At 42.4% G+C, this 20,573-nt stretch overlaps 1 protein-coding gene across 7 annotated transcripts in view; it reads left to right on the forward strand.

The window, feature by feature from the left end:
• The first annotated feature begins 4,046 nt into the window (after nt 1–4,046).
• ZNRF1 (zinc and ring finger 1) overlaps nt 4,047–20,573 on the forward strand; it is a 97,114-nt gene continuing 80,587 nt past the window's right edge. For 3 of the 7 annotated variants that reach the window (XR_006521693.2, XM_044761826.2, XM_070500479.1), the window contains exon 1: nt 4,047–5,144. Coding sequence is in view for 5 of the 7 variants with exons in the window: in XM_044761826.2 (XP_044617761.1) it covers nt 4,721–5,144 (424 nt within the window). In the remaining 2 variants the exon portion in view is untranslated. The remainder of the gene's footprint in view (nt 5,145–20,573) is intronic. The other 4 variants (XR_011499014.1, XM_014849341.3, XM_044761825.2 and 1 more) reach the window with 3 other exon arrangements.

Raw genomic sequence — 20,573 nt, forward strand, 5'->3', positions numbered from 1 at the left:
ATCACTCTCTCTAAAATGTAAAGTGTAGAATTAAGCTATTGAATGAAGAACTTTCCCTGTTCTGTATTTTAATATTTTCATTTCAGAGGGAGAATTGTCATTTGAATAAGTGCACAAGGAGATAACAAGGGCATTGCCTGAGAAAGGTTGCCACTCAGGGTCCCACAGAGCATCTAAGCTTAGTGTCATCACATTGCAGAGAATACAGGCTTCACATTTGCAGTTCAGGCTTTCAGCTGTTCAGTGGTGCCAGATGTGAGAGAGACTGCCTTACGATAACCATTAGGCTGGAATATAACCCTTAAGGTCAAATTATTAATTTACAAAAAGAAATATAGCTGTTAAGCAGATCTAATCTTTTTCAACCATTGGAAAGCATACAGAGAAAATTAAATCATCATCCAAAGATTTCTTGTTTTTCTTTTGGTAAGGAAGATTGGCCCTGAGCTAACATCTGTTGCCAATCTTCCTCTTTTTGCTTGAAGAAGACTGCTGTCCTTGAGCTAACATCTGTGCCAATCTTCCTCTAGTTTGTATGTGGGATGCCGCCGCAGCATGGCTTGATGAGCAGTGTGTCGTTCCACGCCTGAGATCTGAACCTGCGAACCCCAGACAGCCAAAGTGGAGCACACAAACTTAACTACTACACTGCCAGTCTGGTCCCCCAAAGATTTCTTTTTATTTATTTATTTATTATTTTTTTTAATTGAGATGCGTAATAGTTTACATCATTGTGAATCTTTGTTTTTTTGAAGTAATTTTATTGGGATTATAATGGTTTATAACTGTGTAATTTGGGGTGTACATTATTGTTTATCAACTCCTGAATACACTTCATCATGCTCACCCCCAGCAGTCTAATTTTTATCCATCACTACATATGTGCCCCTTTGTCCCTTTTGCCCACACCCCAACCCCCTTGCCCTCTGGTAACCACTAATCTGTTCTCTTTATCCATGTATTTGTTGTCTTCCACATGTGAGTGAAATCATGCGGTATTTGTCTTTCTCTGTCTGGCTTATTTTGCTTAACATCATACCCTCGAGTTCCATCCATGTTGTTGCCAATGGGACGATCCCCAAAGATTTCTTGATGAGCATCTTCACTGTAAAGCTTAGAAGTCCAGCTCTGCTCCTACTAGCTGTGTGACTTTTTAGTGCTCATGTGGGATACACTTTATGTATACCTCTCTCTCTCTATCTCTCTATAAATTTACATGGCTCAAACACTAAAATACAAAAAGGTATATAATGAAGTGAAATATTTCTCATCCTGTCACCCAACTCTCCAGTTCCTACTGCCCACCCCCCAGGGTACTACCTTATATCATTTCTTGTTTCCATCTAGTATCTTTATGAATATATAAGATAAGAAATATATGGATATGGTCCATGCTCCCTACCATGGCTCACAGGATGCTCTTGTCTGACTCTGAGGACCAGCTTCATCCTTGGCTCCTACCTCCTCTCATTGCAGCTCTGCTGCATCTTTCAGTTCCTTGAAGATGTCATGTTCTCTAGGCCTTCGAACATTCAAACATGCTGTTCCCTTTGCTTGGAACATTCTTCTCTTCCTAAAACACAGTTCTCTTCCCTACCCCATTCCCTGGCTAATCTCCCATTCACCTTTTAGGTCTTGGCTTGGAATCACTGTGTTTGTGCCTGTCTCCTTCCCTCAGCACTGTGCTTTTTTCACTCTCATAGCCCTTATATTCATTCATTCATTTGAAAATATTTATTGAGTGCCAGCTGCACACCAGGCACTGTTCTAGACTTATCATGCTGTATCGTCACTGCCTGCTTCAATACTTCATATATATATTCACATACCATAAAATTGCACTGTAATTCCCATACCATAAAATTCATCCTTTCAAGTGTATAATTCAGTGGTTTTTAGTATATTCACAAGGTTGTGAAATCATCACCATTATCTAATTCCAGAACATTTTCATCACTCCAAAAAGAAACCAATTAGCAGCCACTCTCCATTCTTCCCTCCCTCTAGGCCCTGGCAACCATTAATCTTTCCATCTCAATGGATCTGCCTATTCTGGACATTTCGTATAAGTGGAATCATACAATATGTGGTCTTTCGTGATTGGCTTCTTTTACTTAGTATAATATTTTCAAGGTTCATCCACGTTGTAGCATGTGTCAGTGCTTTATTTCTCTTTATGGCTGAACAACAGTCCATTGTATGCATATACCACATTTGCTTTATCCTTTCATCGGTTGATGGACATTTGGGTTGTTTCTACTTTTACCTATTTCAACTAATGCTGCTATGAACATTCATGTACAAGTTTTTCTGTTTTTACATATGTTTTCATTTCTTTTGGAAATACACATAGAAGTAGAATTGCTGGGTCATATGATAACTCTTATGTTTAATCTCTTTGAGGAACTGCCAGACTGTTTTCCAAAGCAGCTGTACCATTTTACATTCCCATCAACAAGGTGTGAGGGTTCCAATTTCGGCACATCTCACCAACACTTCTTATTGTCCTCTTTGATTACAGCCATCTTAGTGGGTGTGAAATGCTTCTTCTGCATTTCTATGAGAACAAGGACTCTGTCTTGCTCATCACTGTATCCCAGAACCTAGTGCAGTGCCCCACTCTTATGAGACATTCATGTTTTGTTCAACACTAAAAAAGTGTTGAATGAATAGTTAAATCAAAAGCTATTACATGGTTACAATACTATTGTGTATTTATCTCACCAACAGAAATCTCTCAAGAGAGCTAGCATCCTTTTTTCTGTACAGTACTGAACTACCCCTCTTCTGTTACCATAGTCTCTCTTTAGGGAGGTCATTGGGTTAAATGTAAGCTTTCTTGTTTTTCTTCAGATCACTCATTTGGATCTTAGATGTGCACAAATTCCTCATTTAGCCACTAAAGATAATTTCTTGGGTATTGGAACACTTTGTTTTTTCCTATGTTCATTTCTCACACTGAACGCTCAGCTCCTGTCTGCAGGGCCTTTTGCTCACCCCCAAGCACTCCATGCTTGCAAATAGCTTTCCTCCTGTTTCTTTCCAAGTGAGTCACACTGGGACAATCAATACCTATGACAGACTAGCCCTCCCTTTTTGGTTTTCTCTTAGTATTTCTCTATACCGTTTTGACTTTTTGATTTGGAAGTAGCTGGGGACATTTAGAACAAGGAAGTCAGGCCAGAGGCTGGGTGATGCTCATAGCCAGCCCTCAGCACTTGAAAAATAGTTGTTGAATGAATGAATGTGAATGTTAGACAGACATATTGCAAAATTCAGCCTTGGTCAACAAACATTTATTGAGTACCTCCTGTGTCCCAGGCCCTGTGGTGCATACCAGAATAAAAAGTAAACAAAACGGGACTCACCTTGGACTTAGGAAGTTTCTAAAATCACTAGTTCTAGCTACATTATTTCATTTTCATATCTCTATCTTTTCACTTTTTATCCAATACCTAATGACTTTCAGGATCACATTTTAGCTAAGGAATCTACCCGTTTGCTTAACCCCAAAATAGGAAGTTCTAATCTACTGTCAGCAGAATTCCGAGTCACAAGTGCCCTAGTGCGCTGTTTACCCGCAAACAGCCAAAAATCCTCCCAATGCTAAACTAGCTTCCCGATTTTAGGCATCCTCGGATGGGGAATCTCCGAAAGAACGGACAGCACGTCCACCAGAGGGTGCTGTGGGGGCAAATTTGTGCTGGGAGGGGAGACTGACCAATGACCCTCAGAGCCAGGTAGGCGTCTTGAGTAATTTTCATTCTTCCTTGGGTTTCCTTCCCACCCCCTGGAATCATCGTCACCCCTCCCCCCACAGGTGGTTCCCCCTGAATAATTAGCCACTTTTGTGGACTTAAAGAGTGCTTGCTTTGAAAAGACGCCTTGCCTCCGTTCCTGACGCCCTGTGGCTCCAGCCACTCAGGTCACAGACCGGTCGGGGTTGGGTGGGTGGGGACCTCCCGGGCCTACAGCTGCCGGGCTCCGCAGGGGCCGCCAAGGGTTAACCCGGCGGGGGGGGGAGGGGGAGGGGGCGCGGGCCGCGCCTGCGCTCTGCCGCCCTCCATTGTCTCCACGGCGGCGAGGAGCGCCGGCGAGCGCAGCCCGGGACCGAGCGGGGCGGCGCGGCTGGCGGGGCTGGCGGCGGCCGGAGTGAGAGCGCGACGCGACGCGACGCGACCGCGGCTTCCCGAGCTCCGCCTGGCCGCCCAGCGCCGCAGCCCGCCCGAGGCCTGGAGGGGTCCGGGCCGCCGTCCATGGTCGCGGCGTCCTGAGGCGGGGGACGCGCCCGGCGCCCCCAGCCCTCCGCCGCCTCCTCCTGCCGGGCGGGCGGCCTCCTCTGGCGCCTCCCCGCGCCCGCCCGCCCGCTCGCCCGCCGCCTCCCTCCCTCCTTCCCTGCGGCTCGGCCGGCTTTCGGGAGCCCGGGGGCGGCCTGTGGCGCGCCGAGCCCGCGCCGGACTGCGCCTCTTTGGACCTTGAGGGGAAACATGCGTTTGGCTTGGATCGTTTTAAATTCTTAGTTTGGGATCCCCGCCCGCCTGCCTCTTCCGCCCGGCGGGTTTTCTTTTCTTTTTTCTTTTTCTTTTTTTTCCCTTTTTTCCCTCCCGATCTCCTTTTTGACTCTCTCCCCCTTTATGCTCGCCCAACCCTCCCCCCGCTGCTGAGAAGTGGGGGAGGGTCTCGGCCTCCAGGTTCCCGCCCTACCGGGGCCCGGGCGAGCATGGGGGGCAAGCAGAGCACGGCGGCCCGCTCACGGGGCCCCTTCCCGGGGGTCTCCACTGATGACAGCGCCGTGCCCCCGCCGGGAGGGGCGCCCCACTTTGGGCACTACCGGGCCGGCGGCGGGGCCATGGGGCTGCGCAGCCGCTCGGTCAGCTCGGTGGCGGGCATGGGCATGGACCCCAGCACGGCCGGGGGGGTGTCCTTTGGCCTCTACACCCCCGCCTCCCGGGGGACCGGCGACTCCGAGAGGGCGCCCGGCGGCGGAGGGTCCGCGTCCGACTCCACCTATGCCCATGGCAATGGTTACCAGGAGACGGGCGGCGGTCACCATAGAGACGGGATGCTGTACCTGGGCTCCCGAGCCTCGCTGGCGGATGCTCTACCTCTGCACATCGCACCCAGGTGGTTCAGCTCGCACAGTGGTGAGTCCGCGGGTGGTGGAGGCCTCGGAGGGTGGAGTGCAAGGGAGGGCGCGCCGCGGCGCCCCAAACCTTCGCGCGCTTGCGAAGGTTTGGATGTAGAGCGCACGACCTGGATCTGTCTATCTTCCCTTTGGTTTCCAAAGCCAAGGGATGAATGGGATACCTACTCTCTAGAAAAGATGCTTTCTGCCAGGCTGCGGAGCCGGGCGTTTTAGGACTTCAAGCGTTGGTTCACTTGTGGATGGGCAGATTGAAACCTGCCAATTGAAGTCCCATCCGTTGGCATCACCATCCTCAGAGGAGAGGTCTTGTGTGGCTTATAGCAAGTCGGCCTCAGTGCTTCCATTCTGTCACTGCAGCATTGTGCCCTCCTCACCGTTAACGGAGAGAGGGGGATCCAGTCTGACCAAGCCCATCTCCCAAACAAAGAGTGTGGAAAGAAATAAAATTGGGGGCGTGTGGTGTTTGGATTAGGGCTCTCACCCTTTCTGGGAGAGGGGAATGCCCAGTTTTGCCACCCTGCTGGAGATCGGTTTGAATTGTCTAAAATGGAGCAGGCTGCTGGCATAGACAGGTGTGGCCTGCTGAATGGAGGGCCCAGCCCGGGAACCTCCCTTGGAGGCTTTGCAGGATGAGGGTTCTGGTCGCTCGTGCTGCATGCAGTAGGCTTGGCTCAATGACTGTCACATCCCTCCATCTTTTTTCTTCCTCTCCTTGCTAAGTGGTTGGTCTTTCTGTAATCTGCATCTTTTTGCAATGGAGAGGTGGGATTTTGTCGCCGGGCTCTTGGCACATGATAGGGGAAGAGGAGGATTCAAAGAATCTGGATGAATTCATTTTGTGAACTTCTGGTGACAGGCCAGTGAAAAGCTGGAGGAGGATTTCCCAGGCTCTGGCAGGGCAGAAAAGGCGCTGGCAAGAGCTTCTGGAGGAAAACAGGTCTGTCTGCTCAGCTAACATGCGAAGCCAGGTTAGGCTTCTAGAAAACTGGTCAAAAGGGGTGTGGGGCCGCTATTTGCTGATTGGCAAGTTGCAGTGAAGAAGTTAACATATTCGGACTCCTTTGGGAGAGCTGAGAAAATTTAGGTATTGTGTGGAAGAAAGATTGCTTTATGGAGGATTTATCGATTGGGTCACTGTTCTAGCTATTGTGAAATAGAGTAGACCTTTTTGGCTCTCTTTTTTATTTCTGGAAATAGTCTGGATTTTTTTTTTCCAAACTTTTCTCAAACTGTAAACTTTAATTTGTGAAATATTTTTGGGGGGAAATAGTGATTAATTTAGGGTAACACTTGAAAGTAGTTTTTGAATTACTAGGATGGTATTTTAATCTCTGAATAGACCTCTGGATATCGTTGGAGCTTCTCTGACCTGCATCAAACTCTGCCCTGAATGAGATGCAAGGCATGACTGCCTTTGGCACTTTTAGCTATTTGATCAGCTTTAGAAATCTTGAAATTAATAATCTTTCTCATAAAATTTGATCCAGAAAGACTCAGTTGTATTTGTGAGACGACTGGTTAAGTTTTTAAAAGAACTGTCATTAGTCTCTGATTTTAAACTGAAAGGCACTATAAGAAGCTTCTCTAAAATCACAGTTAGAATTTTGCGTGCTGCAAAACAAATGTAACCTTAAAGACGCTGGTCTGGGGAAGCAGTTCTCTTTTTGCTAAAATTTCTTGTCTGCCTCTTACTAGAAACTTCTTTTTCCTTATTTTACCACCGGGTTCCATGCTGGAGTTATGAGCTTACAATTAGAGTCCCAAATTTCAGACTCCTCAGCTGTGAAACCTTAGTTTAATTTTTTTTTCATCCAGTTCTGGTGAGTATCGGAAGAGCCACTGAACCATGGGAATACAGGAAAAGGGGGGGCTGGTATTAATATTTTTGGTAATACATTCTTTTGTGTGTGTGTGAGGAAGACTGGCCCTCAGCTAACATCTGTGCCAGTCTTTCTCTCTTTTACGTGGGATGCCACGCAGCATGGCTTGATGAGTGGTGCTAGGTCCATGCCTGGGGTTCCGAACCTGTGAACCCCGGGCCACTGAAGCAGAGTACGCGAACTTAACCACTAAGCTACCGGGTTGGCCCTGGGTATTATATTCTTTATAGGCCCATCCTGTCCTTTCTGCAAGACATCGAGCGTGCCTGGCCCTGCCCACTCAGTGCCCCCACAAATTTCCAAATGCTCTGAGGCGTGGCGAGGATGTCACCCTGACTGAGAACCACTGTTTTAGGGATTCGTTCTTTTGTTCAAATAAAGTATTTTTTCCTACGCAGTTCATTTGAGATGAACCTTCGTATTTCCACTCTTCCTTCTCACCTTCTGGAACAGGCCATGGGATCTTCCTTCCAGGACATCCCTTTCCTCTCTAGTTCATTGCTGTGAGAAGAGAAGCTTGTTTCTATTTTGAAGCCTTTCAGTAAGATCTGAGCAGTTTTTGTTTTTGTGTCTTAAGAGTAGAAGGGTAAGGATTTCGATGCACAATTGACTAGATGCCTGGAAGTTGATGTGATGCATTTGCTTGTGTTTTCAAGGTGCTTTTGGAACTCTTCATGGGCACTGAAAACAGTTGTCGGTCAAATAAGTGGGGGAGTTCAGTGTGTGCGAGTCTTCCTCAAAGGGAGTGAACTGATGTTGTGTCAGGAGGTAGAATACTGGGGTCCTAGCTCTTTCTCTGAGTAGCTGTGACCTTGGGCAAGACACATCACCTCTCTTGAGCCTCGTCTTTGTTATTTTTAAAATAGACGTGGTAATCCTTGCAGCCAGACTGTAAAGGTCATCCCCCAAATCCTGTGAAGATACACAGTAGTCACATTTGTCTTCTCTCAGTTCCTACACTTCCCCAGGCTATGACCCTTACAGGCCCTGTTCCCTATGCCTGGAATGCTTTCCCTTCCATTCTGTACGTGGATAACTCTTTCTAATTTCTTAGAGCTCAACTTAAATTTCTTCTCAGAGACCACTCTTAAAAGTTGGCTCCCTCCTGTTAATCTCTCCAGTCACTCACCTGTTACCTTAATAGCACTTAACACACTGTATATTTTACTTATTTGTTTACTTTTTCTGTTTAATTTGACTAAATTTTGAGCTCCATGAGAGCAGAACTGTGCCTCTTGATGACTATTACAACTCCTGCACTGTGTGTGCCTGGCACAAATACTTGTTGAGTGAATGAATTTGAGTGCCTTGTGTCCATCATCTCATTTAATAATCACTATAACTCTTAAGGTAAGACTATTTTTATTCCATTTTATGGATGAGGAAACTGAGGTTTAGGGGGAGGTTAAGGGACCTGCCCAAGGTCAGATAGCTAATAGGTAGTGGAGCTGGGATTGGAATGCACATCTGCCACTTTCAGAACTGGGGCCCTTAACCATTACGCTCTACTGCCTCTCACCCTAAAACATAAGGAAGCTGGGTAGTGTACTGGAGATTGCACTGGCCAGCGAGTCAGAGGGCTGGGCTCATCTCCTGGTTGGGCTGTTAATTAACCGCCTGACTTGTGACTTTGAGCAAGTGAGTCATTTAGCCTCAGAGTCACCATTTCTTCACCTGTAAGATGGAGATAATACCTGTCCTGCTTACCTTGCAGGGTCGTTGCTGTGAAGGTCTCATGAGATAGTGCTTAGAAAAGCCAAATAACATACAGATGGAAAGTGGTCTTCCTATAGGGGCACTTCTGTGGTTCTCTGCCTTCTTTCATCTCCTCAGAATTTGCTAGGCAGAGAGATTTAGAACTGTGTGAACTGTTTCCCCAAAATGGCAGCCAGTGTTCTCTACTGAAGTCTGACCTACGTTGACAGGCCGTTCATATTAATGAATGCTATTGAGAAGAGCTGCTTTGTAGGATCAGAGTTAAGAGTCCCTTCCTTTCCACATTAAAATGTAAGTTTTGCTGTAAGGTGTTTAACTCCTAATGATTGTCTGGGTGGTATTCTGGAAGTCTGGTCATTCTTTTGTAGTAGTCCTGTTTATCTCAGAATATGGATTTCTAGATGTAGGGGGAAAAACAGGACCCACCATGTTGCCTGTTTTCTGGGTCCTACTATAAAATGGTGGTCATTGAGGGTTTCACTCCACCTTCTTGAGTCATATGTATATATACACGTGCATATTTAGAAAAATCTAAACCATTCTCTGTTGTTACCAGCCATAACTGGGGTTGATAGAAGGTGACTTGTGATCTGTCTTTGAACATGCTAGCAGGGTAACTCAAGGGTTCTATTTTGCTGCTACTCTACAGTTCTCGAGTGACTTAATTTTCTCTATTCTTAAATAATTAGGGAGAGTTGCCCATTCCATTGGAGTGCATCAGAAAGCCTCTTAGAGCCTCACCATAGGTGTGCTAGAGGTAATGGTCCTTTACATGGTTTCTGGGGAAGGAAAAGCATTCTGTGGTCCCCAAAGAGCATGCTGGGTCCCCGGCCCTGCAGAAGTTCTATTCTTACTGAAGAGGTTTTATTAAAGCAGAGTTTTTAGTTCTGTATTACCATGAGGGCTTATTTTCTGTAAAATAAAAGAAGTTCCCTTGAGAAGATAATTTCTTTTTTTTTTTTTTAAGATTTTATTTTTTCTTTTTCTTCCCAAAGCCCTCCGGTACATAGTTGTGTATTTTTAGTTGTGGGTCCTTCTAGTTGTGGCATGTGGGATGCCATCTCAGCATGGCTTGATGAGTGGTGCCATGTTTGTCCCCAGGATTTGAACTGGCGAAACCCTGGGCTGCTGAAGCAGAGCACGTGAACTTAACCATTCGTCAACGGGAAGATAATTTCTTGAAGGTCACAGTTAACTCTTCCTCATTGGTGTTTGAAAGGTGTTGCAAGAAATGGTGGTTTCATTCTTAAAGTGTTTGTTTTATGGGATGTGTACATTTTGCTATTAAAGACACACCCTAAATATGTCACAAGGAGTAGTTTCAGCCAGGCCACTCTTAACCAAAGAAATGCGACTCTAGTTGCTTTTGGGGAAAGGAACATGCTTTGTATTTTACAAATGTGATATTCAACCCAAGCTTATTGGGCACTAACATTTTAATAAACCCAATTATAAAACTGAACTTCAATTTTGACAGTTTCAAAATTGAAGAAAATCTTCATAGGGAAGTGGTGGTAACTTACATGGGCTATTGGTCGTGCTTTTACTAACCCTTAAATAGGGATATTTTTAATGACAGTGGGTCACTGAGGTTCAGGTACTAGAATTTTGAAGTTAGCCCCAAACCTAAATCTTAATCCCAGTCTTTTAGAATGATGGATGAGTATAAATGTCCATCTGTTTATTTTGCAAGCTTTGTCATAGCCTGGTCTGGATCAAATGGTTCCTAGTGATTACTGTGGGTCTAGGCTTGAGTATGAGAAGAGACTTCTCAGATTTGGCAGTTTTCGCTTCTGAATCTTATTTTTTCATAAGGGCGTGCGTTTAGTCTTGAATCCAACAGTTGGGTTCCGAATTTTTTTTTTTTGAGATTGGCACCTGAGCTAACATCTGTTGCCAATCTTTTTTTTTTCCCATTCTTCTTCTCCCCAAAGACCCCCTGTATATAGTTGTGTATTCTAGTTGTGAGTGCCTCTGGTTGTGCTGTGTGGGACACCGCCTCAGCATGGCCTGGTGAGCGGTGCCATGTCCATGTCCATGCCCAGGATCCACACCAGTGAAACCCTGGGCCACCAAAGCAGAGTGCGTGAACTTAACCACTTGGCAGCCGGCCCCTGGATTTTGAATTTTGATGTGCTAAATGGATGAGGGATGAGTTGTGGGTATGAATGAATAACCTGTAGACCAACCATTAAGTGTGAATGAAGTAGATGACCATAATCTTAAAGCAGCAGCTGGGGTCGTTTCTAGACTGATGAGACTGTGTCCTTGAGCTCTCCCTGGAATTATTAGAAGTGAGAATTAGCCTTCCTCTGTTGGGAATAAAGAGGAAGGAGAATTCACTGGGTCCCTATAAACACCAAGTTGCAGGAGGCATAGTAGAATATATAGTGCAGTTTTGGATCTGTAACAAGAAGGAGGCAGATACAAACAAGAGCTCTCCTGATTTCTGTGAATGGTTCAAAGGGTTTTCAAACTTGACTCTGCCCAGTATTCTCTAGGGAACTCGTTCACGGTGCGATAACTGGACCTCACTCGCAGAATTCAGGAGAGCTAAGGAGAGACCTAAGAATCTGAATTTGTAACAAATGATTCTGAAAATGTAGTCAGAAGCCCATCTGTATCTGACACTCAACTCTACCATGGATTTAGCTTTTCTCTCCCCAAACAGAAAGAACTCTGAATGCTTTTTTGGTGCATTCATTAGCATTATTTTCAATAATACTGAACTAGTCAGATATTTCCTAAGCAGGATCCATACAAATCTTCTTTTCAGTTGTTCCCAGAGGGTAGATTCCCCCAGTAGGAGCGTTGTTCATTATTTGATGATTTTCTTTTACATGGGACTAAGCATTTTCTCCCACAAATATGCCTGAACCAGTCTGCCTTGGTCCCTGAGAATTGAAGTTGCTCCTAACAGAAGGTGGCTGTGGCAGTGTCCCCTTCCCTTCGGTGCTTGTCTTCCCCCTGATTTTTCTTCTAAGGCACAGCAGCCTTTGGATACTTGTGCTACAGAAGGGCTTACTGAGTTATATCCTCTTTTATATATCCTCAGCCAGCAGCTAGACAAGTCAAGATCTTAGGATGAATCCAGACCTTAAATGGACAGAATACCTATTTTTTCTTTTCTCTTACTGACCCAAAACCGTGAGACTTTTTGTGCGTGTGTGGAGATCTGTTAAGCTAAGACATTCATTTATTCAGCTGGTGGTTGAGTGCTTCCGGTATACTAGGACCTGTGCTAGGTGCTGGGAATATATATTTATTATATAAGGGTGATCGACTTTGTTCTTTCTAGGAATCTTTGAGTCCGCACTCCTTAAGAGAGAGTCTGAATATAGCAGCTTGTGGAAGATTTTACCTTCTTCATCAGTTCCTCTGTTGAATAAACAAACAAATTGAGGGTTTTGTTCAGGAGGCTGCTACACAGATGATATTTCCTTTCTACTCTTTACTCACGCTATCCATTGTTCCCTAAACCTTGTTTCTGGGCTGGGGCAGGTGATCTTTTCTTTGTGGTTCCAGTAAAGTGTCTACTAAGAAATTCCTCATATGTCCCAACACAAGTGGACCTCTGTCTTCTCAATGAGAATATCAGAAGAAAAACTGTTTCAAACTCTTCATGTGTTTCTTTGACTTCAGTATCTTTGTCATCCCTGTAGCCACTTTTCTTTCTGGTCATTGAACACTGTTTTCTAGAAGCATGGTCCTCCACTTTTGTAATCCATCTCTGTAAAGTTTATCCCAAGCCACAAACGTCCATAAGGAAATATAGGAACAGTTTTCCTCCTTGGTCTTGTAAGTGTATTTCTCTGAGTTCCACAACACTGACACTTTAGTGCTAGTGTAAGTAATTTTTAAAGCCTTGTTTATGATAGCCAACACTGGTGATTGACATGTTATTCCTCCCTGCAATAGTTACTAAGTCTCTGTTATTTTTGAGTATTTTTTGCTCAGAGTAAAGAGTTTAAAAGAATGCTCCATGCTGACAGGCTTTATGTGGACTTTGGCTCTAAGGTGATACCTTAATTTCTGAAGATAATTTTTGGAGAAATCTCACCTTACATTTAGGAATATGTGATGGTCTTGATCTTAATGAATTAGACTTGTCATAGCATAGCTCCAGCTCTGTTATTGGTCTTACCTTTAGCCCTCTAAAAAGTATAATTGAATAAGCCATGCTTCACAAAGAGTTCTGAAATTAGTCACCTCTGTACTCTACAGTATCTTTTAAGGTCAAAGTTGGATTGTTAGCATGTGAGAGAAACTTAAATCTGGAGCCACCCAGATGATCTGGGACAGAAGTAGGAGAACCTGAGACCCTGGATTCCAGCCAGCTTTGTCATTTTGCCCATATTTCTCAACTCTTTAGAGATCTTTTCATTTGTTTCCCTCTCAAATAACCTTTTTCCCTGCTGAGAAGGCACTTGTCCTTAAAGATAGCTATTAGTAATCTTTTATCCTGATGCCTGCTTAAGTACTCTGGGAATCCTACATGGATTTGAGGGAGCCCTTGGGATTCCAACCTAAGCCAATGAAGTACTTGGTCTACCATAAATACAGATTAGTTTTCTGTAGTATTGTTCTTTTCTATTTAGATCATTTAGACTTTTTTTTTCCCCCCAAAGATTGGCACCTGGGCTAACAACTGTTGCCAATCTTTTTTTTTTTTTCCTGCTTTATCTCCCCCCGCCCCCCCCCGCTGCCGCCGTACACAGTTGTATATCTTAGTTGCACGTCCTTCTAGTTGTGGGATGTGGGACGCCGCCTCAACGTGGCCTGACGAGCAGTGCCATGTGGGCGCCCAGGATCCGAACCCTGGGCCGCCGCAGCAGAACGCGGGAACTTAACCACTCGGCCACTGAGCCAGCCCCCATTTAGACTTTTAATGGTCTCTAAGATATAGTACCACCTAAGTCAGTTTTTAAAAAAAACTTTTTGATAACACTGCCCACTACTGTAACAAGCATCACCAAATGTCCATGTATGTACACCATGTCTTATCAGATTTCCTCAATCCTAGTCAGATATGGCTGAAACATCCATACCATTGCTGCCAGTTGTCCTGGAGAACTATGGCAAGTCGTAAGACCTGCAGTAAGGGCTGGCTTGTATGCTAGCCACCTTCCATCTTAATATCTGACGAGCCCAGTCATGTTGGCTGTGTTTATTTTATCCATTTCCTGCCTCCTCTCAGCCTAGAAGCGAAGTGCAGCATAAAAAGGTAGTGAATCTAAGCATCTCCAGTATTTTAAGGTATAGGAATCTCCTATGAAGTGGCAAACCTTTGAGAAATAGTATTATGAGCTGTTCTGTTTTTGCTGTGGCTTTGGAAAACCTTTGGATTCTTCTACTGAAAATTTGTTTGAAAAAAAAAATCTTTTTAATGAAACAGTGTGAGTCACAAAGCAGCCACTCCTTCTCATAATAGCATTTCTCACCAGGGGAATTTTTGGTAGCTGTTGGGGGAGGGATTTGAGTAGGTTGTGGATGATGAATCCCTTGGTGGAACATAACCAAAAGCTGCCATATCAGAACTCTGGTGCTTTCCATGCTGACAGCGAGCCCTGAATTCAAAGTGCAGGACAGCAGAATAGAATGAGGAGGCTTGTGCTCGGTAAATTGCCTCAGTAGCATGACCAATGAGATTGGAGTTTGAACATTCAAACTCAGTTCATTATAGCACTCTTGTGGTATAAAAGGATCATGAAACCGAGGCTTTGGGTCAGAGAGCCTGAGGCCATTTGCAGGAAGAGCATCATGCTTCTGGATTAAGGGGGCTGTGGACTTAATGATGAGACTTTAAGAGTCATGAGTATGCCTCCTTTTTCCATATTGTGAAATGGTGGCTTGGTGCTTGGCACTGATCATGGGACTACTTGACACAGAGAGGATTCATACAAGGTCATCTGTGCTCTTGAGATTTTAGGTCTAATAAGACACTTAGAATGACACCCAAAGTGAACACATCACCCAGTCAGTCTCTTTGTAGTATGGTGAAAGGGAAATGCGAGAGATACTAAGAGTTTAGAACAAACCAGGATTAGGATATCAGCATCCAAAATGCCTATGCTCAACCTCTCTGCCTGCCCAAACCTGAGTTTTAACTGTTTCCAACTTCAGCGACTTACAATTCTTCTTCGGTCCTCGTGTCTGAACTACCATCTTATGTAAGCCACAGACAGGGGAAAGTCTGAAAGGTTATTACAACTGTGTTAAGATTTGCTTTCCTTCGGAAAGTCATAGCTGTCTCCACTCCGTGTTTTCCTGGCTTTGTACTTTTCTTCAAAGCCTCTTACCAGTTCCACGTCTCCAGAGCTCAGTAAAGGCGAACAGGAAGCCAGCGTTTGATGCCTGAAAGCCAGCAGTAACTAATAGAGAAAAGGAACAAGCACGGATGTTCTAGGAGAGGGGATTCTGGGCCTTGAAGGTGTCACATCTATAGGATTATAGCTACATCCTTTAAAGATAACCAGCTCCTTCAAACAAGGAAAAGGCAATAAAGAGGAACCTCTGTTCTGAGATGACTAATTTTTCTTAGGTTGTATAGTGGAGGCTCAACATTTTTAATTGATGGCATAGTTACAAAGTATCTTTTGCTTAGGAGTTCAAAACTCATAAGGAAAAAGTGATTATCAGTTTTGTAAAATAGCAGGAGTTACTTCCATCTCTCTCTTTTCCGTAAGGGTCCTCAGGGTATGTCTTGTCATGGGATCCAGGCTGGAGCCTGACTCTTCCTTTTCCTGTCTGTTCAGTCTTATTAGATCAACTCTAAAGTTTCAGTCCTGTGATTGCAAAATGGAAAAGTCACAGGGGTTTGTGCTATTTCAATTTTGGTTTCACTTGCACATTTCAGGAAGTCATTAGTGGTGTGACCCTGAATAGGAGCTCTGGTCTCTTGGAATCTTTTTAAAAAATGAACTATTTTAGTCATTCAAAAGAGGTAATGTATTTACCTACCAAGCAGATTAATAAATAAAACATTGCAGATATAATTGTAAGTACCCCACCCAATTCCCATTTTTTTCCTTACCTCTCCAAAGGTAACCACTGCCCTGACTCTCCTGTTTGTTATCCTACATATGTTCATACTCTTACTGCATGTTTCTGTTCAAAACAGTATTCATTTAATTTATATAAACTTTATCATAATGTCTCTATCCTTTCATATCTATATCTGTATATGGATTTGAGATCTATAGATCTGTTGTACTACTTATTGCTTTAACACATTCGTATTCACTGCTGTACTCTATTGTATGAATATATCACAAATATCACCATTTAATGATCCATTCATTTATCAATAGATATTAAAGCTATTTTCAGTTGCTTCGAGAGTGTTTTTCTGTTTCCTTATGTACTTGAATGAGAGTTTTTCTAGGGTACATTCTTAGTCATGAAATAGCTGGGTCATAGGGCATATATGTCTTCAACTCTTAATTGAATATTGCCCAGTAGATCTCGAATGTGTTGTACCAAATTACACTCTCAAAATAGCATATTTTCACTTGGACCATGTCCTTGCCAAAACTTGATATTGTCATAATATTTGGCTAGCTCTGGTGGGTGTGAAATGGTATATCACTGTGATTTTCTTATTTATATATTTGATAATGCACATATAATTAATATGATTAATATTGTATATTTAATCATATTTCTTCTGTGAAATGCTTGTTCATGTCTTTTACCCATGTTTACATTGGATGGCTCGTCCTTTTCTTACTTGTTTGTCTAAATTTGTGTTTTTGTTTCATTTTGTTTCCAGATAGTAATTCTTTGTCATCATATGTAATGCAGATGTATTTCTCCCAGTTTGTGATTTATCTCTTTGTGATTTCTTACAGTTAACTTAATTTTAATGTAATTGAATATTCCAGTGTTTTCCCAATGGCTTGTGTATTTTGTGTCTTAAGAAAGATTTTCTTTCCCTGAGATCATAAAGATATCTTATATTTTCTTCTAAAAGTTTTAAAATCTTGCCTTTCATATTTAAGTCCTTAATCTGTGGAGAGTTAAATTGTTTGAGTGAGGTAAGATAAGGATGTATTTTCCTTTTTCCGTATGAATAACCAGCTCTCCCAGCAGCAAGTGAGGAATGGTGGTCTTTTCCTACTGATTTGCAAAACCACCTCTGTCATATGTCAGGTTTCCTTCCAGGCATAGATTTGTTCCTGGGCTTTTTGTTCTGGTCCATTGGTCAATTTGTCTATCCTTGTGCTAGTACTTTCTTAATTACTGTAGGTTTGTCTTGCTGTGTGGAAGGGCAAATCCTTTCATCTAGTTATTCTTTCTGAAAGCTGTATTGTCTAAATGAAGCTTTCTAGGAGACAAATAAGGGAATTCAGATAGAATCAACAAAATGAAGTACAAAGTACCAGGAACTGCTCTGTTTATAGCTGATATTCTTAATGACAGGACATCTGGCAGACTGACCCTGATGGGCAGTTTCAGATTTTTTCCCCTACTATATTGCACAAACAATAATGTTTCTCTATGTCTTTGTATTGCAAATAGCAGAAGAAATAGTTCTGTATGTTACAGAAAACAACAATAAAAACAACTGGTTAGCTATTTTGGGCACTTTTTGCTTCCAAATAAATTTTAGAAGCAGCTTTGTCAACTTCTGTGGGGTAAAAAACTGTTAGGATATTTATTACATTGAGTTTATCAATTGCCATCTTTATAAAATTGATGATGGGAATGGACTTAGCTGTAAGAACAGAATTTTTTTTTACATTTTTTTTAAAACTTTGAAATAATTTCAGACTTACAGAAAAGTTGCAACATTTGTACAAATAAATATTACTTTTCCATCACCCAAAATTGTCATGTGTTACAAGAAAGACATAAATAGTTGAGTGTCCCTTAAGTTCTTGACTGCAAAGCCGCATAAGGACTTAATAGTGAATGAAGCTTTTCAAGTCTGAGGAATCTGCATTGACCTGCTCCTGGGAAGGAGAAAGCCACATGATCTTAAAAGTGACAGGGTGTCTGAGGGGTGGCTGGGCCTAATACTGAGATCTCCTTTCATCAGAATTGGTCTGTATCATTATGTGAACTGAAGTAGATCCAGTCCTAACCTCTGCTCCTAAGGTTTGTGCTTTGGTCCCATCTATTGAAAGAAGGGCTTCTTGCCGTTCAGTTGAGGGTCTTCTCAGACAACTGTAGCCTGGAGAGTTCAGGTCAAGTCTGCCTCAGTATGACATGAGAATGTCTTCTGGAGGCGTGGCTCTATTGAGCCAGAGGTACTTTCATGAGCGGAATGGGACACCCTGTCTTTGGAGAAGCAGTGTGGGGTAGTGGTTAAGGTTGCAGGCTTGGAGCCAGACTGCCTTAGATTTGAATCCCAGTGTTGCTGATTTTTAGTTTTAGAACCTTGGGCAAGTGACTTAACCTTGTGCCTTAATGTCTTTACTTCTTAAGTGAGGCTAATAATAATGATGTCTATCATATGGGACTATTGTATGAATTAAACGAGTTTATAGGCATATCTACATCACTCAAAACAGTGCCCAGCAAATAGGAAGTGATCAGTAAAAGTAACCTTTTATTATTATTTAATGTCTTTGGATAAAACTTTATAAATTTTTAAAGATCTTGAATCCCTTTTGTTAGATTTGTCACTAGGTACCTTATAGGTTTTTGTTTATTACTGTAAATGGCTTTAAAATTTTTTTATAATTGTTTCAGGTTTCTTGTATATTCAGCAGCATGTTGAACTCTTTTGCTCTAATAGTTTTAATGGGAAACATCTACAGAGAAAATCCAAGAGAATCACGTCTGCAAATAATGACTATTTTGTTTCTTTTCTAATCCTCTTACTTGTCACTTCTCTTTATTATTTAAGATTGCTGGTCAATTGCTCCAGTAAAAAGTTTATTTGAATCTATATTCATGGGCATCTTTTTTTCCTCCTATTAAAGTGAGTGCTTCTTGCATTGGAAGCATTGCATATATTTTTGGTAGACATCCTTTATTCTCTTCTATTCTTAATTTGTTAAATTAAGTATCACAAATGGCTATTTTATCATATTTTCCCCTTGCATTTATCCAGATAGTCTTTCTCCTTTCATTTGTTAATGAAGTGAATTATATTAATAGGTTTATGTAATGTTAAACTACCTTATATTATTGAAATAAACCCTATTTGGTTGTGATTTATTCTTTTTTATGCATTGCTAGATTTAATATGTTATTCTATTTGGGATTTCTGCATATATGTTATGAAGTTTCACTCATAATTTTGTTTTTATACTGTCTTTCTTTTCTTGTTACTAAGGTTAATGTAGCCTTTTAAAATGCGTGTAGGAATATATGTTCATTCTTTTCTGGAAGAGTTTGCATGAAGGGGTATTACAGTTCTGGCTGCAAACAGGTGGCACACTCAGCAAGGTAATTAAATCAAATTTAATTGAAGAGACAGTTTGCAAAGGTGTGGGCAGGATTAAAAGAGCTAACAGTGGATGGGTGGAGCGCCCAGAGACTGGCCACAGTGGGAAGCTGTTACCACTCCTAGATCTGAAATGTACGGGGAGGGAGCCATTATCAAACCTGGTGAGAACTGTAGCCCTAGGAGAGATGTCCCACAGAACTGTGGACTTACATGGGAGAATGAAACTGCTGCCATACCATGGCAAGGCACAGAGAGAGTCGGGTAGTAAGTACCCCAACATCTATCATCTTGTCCTCTGGTCTCCTGCTGTTGCTTCCCATTGGCCAAACCCAACAGAAATTTAGGAAGCAAGGGCACCTTGTCCAGACTTGTTAGCCTTGTGGAGTACAGAACAGAGAAGAAGTGGATCTGGAGGAAAGAAATAGAGACAAAGGAAATATCTGTACTTTGAATGCTTGGTAGAACTTGCATGTAAAATTGTCCCGTAAAACTATATGGGTCTAGGACTTTTTTTGGTGAGTAGGTTTTTATCTAATGATTCAAGTTCTTCGATGTTATTGGTCTGCTTAGGTTTTCTGTTCTTGTGTCTGTTTTGATAAGGCATATATTTCAAGGCAATCACTGTGTCTATCTTTATATTATGTCCCCTATTTTGTTCCTAATATTATTTGTTTGTTTTCTTTTTATTGTTAGTCTTGTAAGAGCTCTGTTTTGTTAGTTTATTTTCAAAGGACCAGCTTTTGATTTTGTTAATTGCCTTTTTTCTCCTCTATTTCTTTTTTTTTTTAAAGATTTAATTTTTTTTTAATTTTTCCCTTTTTTCCCCAAAGCCCTCTGGTACATAGTTGTATATTTTTAGTTGTGGGTCCTTCTAGTTGTGGCATGTGGGATGCTGCCTCAGCATGGCTTGGTGAGTGGTGCCGTGTCTGCACCCAGGACCTGAACCAGCAAAACCCTGGGCCGCCGAAGTAGAGCGTGAGGATGTAACTACTTGGCCACGGGGTCGGCCCCTCTCCTCTATTTCATTGCTTTCTGCTCCTAACTGTATTTATCTTTCCTTCTGCTTTCTTTGAGCTTACTCTGTTTGTGTTTTTCTAACGTCTTGAGTTGGACGCTATGCTCATTCACTTTTCAATCTCCTTTTCTAATATGGGCATTTATACTCTAGAATTTTCCTTTGAGCACTTCTTTCACTGGATCCCATGATTTTTGATCTATAGTGTTTTCTTTGTCATTCAGTTCTATCGTTTTCTAATTTCTAGTATTTCTTTGACTCATGAGCTATTTACAAGTATATTTTAAATTTTTCAAACATTTTTTAAGTTGGCCTCTAACTTAATTACGGTGTAGTCACAGAGCAGTCTATATGATATTGATTGATTGTTTTTTATTGATACTTGATTTCTGGATGCTTCATGGTTAGTTTCCATAA

The sequence above is a fragment of the Equus asinus genome, chromosome 28 (genome assembly GCF_041296235.1).
Source record: "Equus asinus isolate D_3611 breed Donkey chromosome 28, EquAss-T2T_v2, whole genome shotgun sequence".
Classification (NCBI taxonomy): domain Eukaryota; kingdom Metazoa; phylum Chordata; class Mammalia; order Perissodactyla; family Equidae; genus Equus; species Equus asinus.